Raw genomic sequence first — 7,555 nt, forward strand, 5'->3', positions numbered from 1 at the left:
TTTTTGAACCACTTCATCAATTTGAGGGTTGCAGGTAGCCAGAAGCAAAGGGCGCAAGGCAGTGTACACTGTGGACTGGACTCCAGTCCGTTGCAGAACACACACAGACACACACACTCTAACCCAAGATGCTTTCCCAGAGGAACCTCTCGGGAACAGGGGCGAACATAAAAAGCACTCAGATAGCCCCCCGGGAGTTGAACCCAGAACTCCAGCGCTGCAAAGTAGCAGTGATTATCACAGCACTCTCGTGCTACCCTCAAAAATTACACGTAACACCTTAATTTATTGCTAATGTTTTGTTTAATTCTGTAATTTATTTAAATTGCAATTTAAAGTGTAAAAGAAATCTGTTTGAAAGTCAAGTGCTTTGAAAGGTTAAGAGTGGATTTTTCAGCAGGAGTGGACATCTCGTGTGTCTTTTGTGGAGGCTTTGTTAGCAAAATCTTGATTTTTGTTTTTCTGAAAGAAGCTTGTGGGCAGGTAGTTAAAATCTCTGTTCTTAGATAAACTCCCTAAATGAGTAAATTAGTACATCTTCTGCAAGATGCTGTTATCATCTATTCCTCGGTAAAAACAATAAAAGAAATGGTTTGCCCTATCTTGTCAGCTTTGCTGCAGTAATGTAGACAATTTGCTAAAGTATTAGTTTTCCTGTGAAAAGTTCAATAAATTTAAAGAACTAGTGCCAGTTTTCTATTTACTTTAAATAGCAGTTCTATGTTAATGTAATTATAGGCCTGTCGTATATAGACAACATGTATATGGATTTCAGGGATCTTATGCTTAATAAGCTTGTTCTGTTCAGCAAGTTCATGGCACAGAAAATTACCCGTGATCATTGCAGCTTATAGTCTGTCATTTACTTCACAACAACTAGGAGTTCAAAACACTCCTAAATCTAGACATAGTGCCTATAAAAAGTATTCACCCCCCTTGGACCTTTTCACTTTTTATTGTGTTACAGCATGGGACCATGATGTATTTAACTGAGAATTTCTGCCACTCATCAACACAAAGTACTCTATAATGTCAAAGTGGAAGAAAACAAATCCAGATACATTATTGGTATCTTCATTAACCAAGTCATGTTTACCAGCAAATATATAAAAATAGCACTTTAAGCTACTGAAACAAGGTTATCTGTATTGTTCAAATAGTATATGGAAATCTACTTTGAGATAGAAATATAATTTAATCCTTTCTCACCGCACTAGCCTTACAAACATAAATCATGTATTTATTGACTGAAATTACCTTTTGTCATCTAAAAAGTTTATCAGGACTTTTTTTTCTTTAGTAAATCATCCTCTGGTGTTAATATGTTCAGACTACAGTTTATTTTTTAATAAAAAATAAATGTTATATTGTGCAATTGTAAACTTCTTCTATGAAAGATTCTGAATTTCAGTAGGACATTGAATAGTTTGGTAATGCCCCTTAAGTCTGATTATATTCATTGTTATCTTTTAAAAATACAATAAATGTTCTTGAATGAAGTTAGTTCCTACTGCAGACTGTATTGTACAGCACTCTTCAAATCTGCTCACTCTTTCTTTAACACAACAACAGCTCACACTAATATACTATAACCTCAGTTGCCTTCATAAATCTTTTCACAACTCTTCCTTATTCTTTGTGGAAAGAAGAGATTGAGAAAGTTTGAGTTTCATCAAAGCAATGAATGTCAAGAGAGAGAATTGGAACTGTTGTTGCAGATTATTCCTTATTTTGGAGAAATGGATCTTTGAAATGTAATGAAATAGCAAACATGACTCTCCTGCTTACGCAACTTTGTTTTCTGATTGTTTTCAGTGCTGGGCCAAAAGGAGACAATATATATGAATGGAGATCCACCATCCTTGGGCCTCCTGGCTCTGTTTATGAGGGAGGAGTGTTCTTTCTGGACATAACCTTCTCATCTGATTACCCCTTTAAACCACCAAAGGTAGGCTTTGACTTTACTGAATAATTCTGTAAATTAATTATATAAGTTCCTTCTTTCATGGCAGAAGCTGGGTGTTTATATAGTTTTGCCATAGTTTTTGTATTAAACTCTTATTAAGTAAAATGTAACAGAATGAGAACATCTTATAGCAGGAAACACTTCAGTGGAAAGTGAATTTAATAAGCAACCGATGATTCTAGTGATGCCAGTCTATATTTATCACTTTGACGTTAACTGAAAGATTTCCCAACACTATTCTGATTTAATTAGTAGCTGACATTGACATGTAGTTTTGGAGAATACTTCATGCCCCTGAGCTTTTTTGTAATTTAAACTGTTAATGTCGTTTTTAAATTAAATATTTAAACAAACCATATTAGAGGTAGACACCTTCCTCTGTGATGCTGTAGGACTAATAGGTTTCTCACACAGCATATAATATATCATTAATGGTACCACATACTTTGAGAATTATGGAATTAATAGTTGTTAATTCACATGTGTATCATTATTAAATCTTATATACATTTAAGAAAAACCTTCCTAATCACGTCATTAACAGTGACGCAATTATTGTTATTTTGAATTAAACAAGCAATGCATATTGAAGCTAAAGAATAGCATTTAAAAAAAAAAAATTCAGTGCTACGTGTTTACTTAATACCATGTGAAAAATTTATAGATCTCAATTCTAAAAATAAAGATATAAAAAAATCTTACTTTTAGAAGAGAATTCTATCACACTATTAATTTCTATTGTATTTAGCTAAAACAAATTTATTAGATGAGTTGTTCTTATTTTGTCATTATATAATACAATGATATATTGTGTGAAAATGTTTAATGTTTAATTTATTGGTCTGGATGAAAGACTGGATAAAAGTGAAAGAAGTACATATTCTTAACTTTTTTTTTTTTATGACCAGCCTCATTAGTTCTAGGAACAGAATAATGTGTTGATACTTTTCATATGAAAGTCACAAGACAATGCAAATCCCAGAGAAACAGCTGGTACAGATGGTCTCACTGAATAGTCAAACTTAAGCAGACTTATCCATTTGCAGTCATTTTTGTGGTGGTTCTAGGGAGCCTTTGCACACAATTAGAATTTAAAAGACTATTTTGTCATAATAAATCCTAGCTAAAGGTTGTTTTGGTGTCTGGTTTCTACATTTATATATGATTTTTTAAGCTGTTATTATGGTTTCATTCAGATAAAGAATTACATCATATAAAAATCTTCAGTCTTCCTTTTTCATCATTGTGTCACTAAAGCATGACCTGGTGGCTAAAGTCCAGTATTCCATTTGTTGAATTAACTGTGGTACAGAGTGAAAAGGCATCGAAGCCTACAGACAGATCTTTTTAAATTAATTCTCAAAAAATAATTATCCTTCTGCTTAGGAAGGCAAATAAAAAGATTTTGTATAAAAATTGTGTATAAAAATGCACTAAAAGAGCCACAGAATTGCTGTCCAGTTTGAAAGGGGTGCTTTTTTTAAATGTTTTTCTTCATCGACTTTGATTGCTTGTTTGTTTTTGCTTGTTACCTTCCATTTAAGTAACTTTCTGATGAGTTACACACAACTGTTTTTCTTCAGGTCACTTTCCGCACTAGGATTTATCACTGCAATATCAACAGTCAGGGAGTCATCTGTTTGGATATACTGAAAGACAACTGGAGCCCTGCTCTGACTATTTCAAAGGTCCTATTGTCGATCTGCTCCCTCCTGACAGACTGCAATCCTGGTGAGTGCATTATTATTAAAATGAATAAACCATGACTGTGAACGGTTTTACTTTCATTACTTTTCTAAGGTTTCTGCCTTAGGCTTTGCCTAATAGATGTATAAAGAGAAATTAAGATAATTCCAATAATGATAACAATACAGCTTCAGTATCATTGACAAATGCAGTTAGATATTTTATTTTGTGCAGTTAATTTTTCACTTTATATTAGAAGACATTATTTGCATTGATTATGATGTTTCATTTTTAAAAACAAATGTATCTTAGACTTTTTGGTGAATATTTGCCAACAAAAATGGTGACTGGCTGTCGGCAGCAAATTAAGTGGTGAATGTCTCCCAAAAAAATAATTAAATGTATTTGAAAGAATTAATGCAAATTTTCACTGCTTAAATGGATCTCTGTCTCCCTGAAACCATATGTGATGTTCATTTAATGTCACTTTTCTCTGGCAATTTTATTACTTATTACTTTATTAATATTATAATTTTTTGTACAGAAATTTCATTTTCAACTGTATTTTGGAATACAAAAAATATATCCTGTGTATCAGTTATGAAGTTTTTGTTTTGTGGCCTTTTGTCATGGAATTTATTAACAAAGCTACATTGAATGCTCAATCAATTTCATTTGCTGCTTTGTCTAATGTAAAACGTACGTTTATTTCAATGACAGTACAGTACACAAGTATGCATTTGTCTAAATCTTTTTGAAAAAGCACATTAGTCATCTTGATAAAGAAATGGTGACAGGTGTAGACTCTATATCCACATTGCCTTAAAAAGCAATTGTCTTTTAATGGCCCATTTGTTTGATGAATTGATTAGTGGTGAATCAGTGGATTTAAGGTTTCTTAAAACTGAAATGTTTAAATCATCTTATTAGATAGCTAATTTTAGGTGTGGGCTCCTTGACAGTAATTTTTGCCTAATATATCGTAAACTGAAGCAGCACTTTCATCACATTCAAATTAATTTAATATATTGTATTTTTTTCTTAATTCAACGAACAAATCTTTGAAATGTACTAATGTATTCCCTAAATTAGATTAAATCTTTTTGTCTTACAATTAAAAATAATACAGCTCAAGTATAAATTTTACTGCTGAATTCAAGGCTTATTTCCATTATTTCTGCTTCTTTTTCAGCTGACCCTCTTGTTGGAAGCATAGCCACTCAGTATCTGACCAACAGAGCAGAACATGACAGGATAGCCAGACAGTGGACAAAGAGATATGCTACATAGATGGCAGGAGCTCTTGTGCAGTGTGAAGAATCAGGAGGCAACTTTACAACGTGCAACAAATCTTTATAGCCTTTACAATACGGACTTCTGTGTATATGTTAAACTGATTCTACTCTATGCTTTTATCCTATGAAGACTGGGAAGAGTTCCCCACAGGTAAATGCTACTGGAGTAGAATTTTGTAGCTGTAGATTTAGTTATGTTTAAATGCCTACTTGCAAGTCTTGCTTCTTTGGGATATCAAAATGTATTTTGTGATGTAATAAGGAAATTGTTCCTAAAGTCAACCAAATATTATGGTGCATTTTAGCCTAATCCATTATCTGTATGAAGTTAAATAAAATAGCTGTAGAATATTAGGAATTATGTCATTTATATTAAACCCAGATCCATTTCCAGTTATGTGGTACATGCTGTTGTGAACTCTGTTTTACCTTTGTCAGTTTGTAATGAAGAGATTTCATTTAACCTTTTGTAGCTCAGCGATAATGAGCAACCGCTGTAACACCCCAAAACACAATAAACTTGTTCCCCAGGGTAATGTGTTGTGTTTACGATTCACAATCGACATTTAAAATATTTTTTTATAGATCACAGAACATGAAACGGAATATCAAGTTTACTGTGTTTTACAGCAAAAAAGAGCCCAGAAACCTATGGACTAAGCATTCGAACATTTGATTTTCATTAAATGATTTCATGCATGAGGTTTGAATTTTGTGCACATTGCTGCATTTTGATATGGGTAATGTGCAACTTGTATTTGTATTTTAGCAGTGTTCTGTTGTCATTTGCAACAGAAATAATGGAAGAGTAATGTTTCTTTTTTTAAGAATATAATTATTTAAATAACTTTTTTCCACTCATTGGGAATGTCCATAGGATATGTTAGAGTGTGTACTTTGGTAAAAATTCACATGGCAGAATCCAGACAAAGGGGAATGAGCATGCAGTCTCAGTATAGTATTGTTACTGGATTTGACAGCATATTAACCTTACCTTTACATTACTTAAAGTAACAGGCTTCCAGCTGGTATTAGGTGTTTGTCTGTAATACCTTAATTGGAGCATGAGGTTCATGTCAGGGTTGATTCTCAGTCAATGAGATGTTGGAAATCAAAATTTCTTGTTTCGTGTCCACCATCTCTTTCCACTATGTTTGCACCAGGTGTCCCACTTTCTTTGAAGGTTCTCCCTTTCTTTCAATCATTTAATGAAAATCCTGTTGAAGAAGCTGCAAACATAGGATGCTTTCTGTGTTTCAGTTAAATGTTAGGTGTATAGTAGTTCTATTGACTTTTATTCCTCTATAAATCTGCTGAATTACTCATCATTGGTTTATTCTTTCTCCTCTGCAAAGAAAGCAGCAGCAGTAATGAAAAATTAATTTACATGTGTAGATTTTCATCACTATATCTGTCAAACATTTAATAAAATACATGAACTGTAATTCTAACATGTGTTCTCCGATTTATCAGTATTCTAATTTATAGTTCCCTCTTGTGGTATATGCTTTTAATTACAAGTATTGCTATGTTAAAGAAATAAGGCAGAATTAGCACTTTTCAGTGGGAATAAATTAACATAACCCTGCCTTTAAATAATTTAAATGTAATTGTCAAGTCCTTGTGTATCTAATTGTTAATGTTATAGGTTATTCTATAATCTTTTTACTGCATAAAAGTTTTGCTTTATTGAAAGCTGACATCACTTATACTGTATGTGTATAATTTAATAAGGACTTGCAAATGACCATTTTTGGAAAGGGTGGTGATTATTTTAGGTTAGTTAAATCACAGTTGTGTGTTATCTATTAAACGTAATTGTGTTTTACTTGGAAGATAGGCTGACTTCAGTATAATTGGGATCTAACTGTAACTTGCAGAAATCGTCTTAAGTGCTATCATTCGTCTGTTTTTAAAGCAAAAAGTGCAATTCAGTTTTGTCTTGTGGTAGAAATAATTTTTTCAGAATGGAAACTTTATTTCAGGTATTCTTCAGTGGGCTTTGTTGAAGCTTAAACAATAAGCAAGCACTGTGGGGAATTCCTGCTTGTCACTTTTGTTCACAGTCGGAATGCTGCTTTTTTTTGTCGTCTCTTTTCCACAAAAATGACATGCAACTCTAAAATAAACTTGTTGGAGTATGTCATTGTTAGGTTTTTACAAGCCATATTAGTTTTATATAAGGTATTTTCAGTATTTTACAACTCTAGTCCATTATGTATTTTGTGGTTGTTATTGCCATCCTCAGAGTGCCTCTTCAGAAGAGCTCTGAACAGTGCCAAAAAGTATTATGTTGAAGGTTAAAATAGATCTTCCTATCCTTATGGACTTGTTGTATCATTAATATTTTTGTTACTTTATGTAGTTTTGTCATGTGAAATGTTTACAAGTGCTGAACCAGGCACTACTGTATATACAATTTGAAATGCTAAGAATGAAAAGCCTTAATTGAGGCTAATACAAAAATAAGGATAGATTTAAAATGCATTGAATTTCTCTGCTTAAAAACTGAAGAGTAAAAGTACCCTAAACGCTGCCACTATAGTAAGTAAAATCTGGTATTTTGCATTCAGTATCTAAATGTCATGTCTGATCATGAACATGCATA

General features: G+C 32.6%; 1 protein-coding gene across 2 annotated transcripts in view; it reads left to right on the forward strand.

Moving 5' to 3' along the window:
- ube2e3 (ubiquitin-conjugating enzyme E2E 3 (UBC4/5 homolog, yeast)) overlaps positions 1-5,483 on the forward strand; it is a 51,814-nt gene extending 46,331 nt beyond the window's left edge. For both annotated transcript variants that reach the window (XM_088930514.1, XM_088930515.1), the window contains exons 4-6: positions 1,816-1,948; positions 3,550-3,697; positions 4,845-5,483. In XM_088930514.1, coding sequence (XP_088786640.1) covers positions 1,816-1,948; positions 3,550-3,697; positions 4,845-4,942 — 379 coding nt within the window. In that variant the 3' untranslated portion in view covers positions 4,943-5,483. The remainder of the gene's footprint in view (positions 1-1,815; positions 1,949-3,549; positions 3,698-4,844) is intronic.
- Positions 5,484-7,555: the final 2,072 nt, after the last annotated feature.

Source organism: Atractosteus spatula, chromosome 13 (genome assembly GCF_055471065.1).
Source record: "Atractosteus spatula isolate fAtrSpa1 chromosome 13, fAtrSpa1.hap1, whole genome shotgun sequence".
Lineage (NCBI taxonomy): Eukaryota > Metazoa > Chordata > Actinopteri > Semionotiformes > Lepisosteidae > Atractosteus > Atractosteus spatula.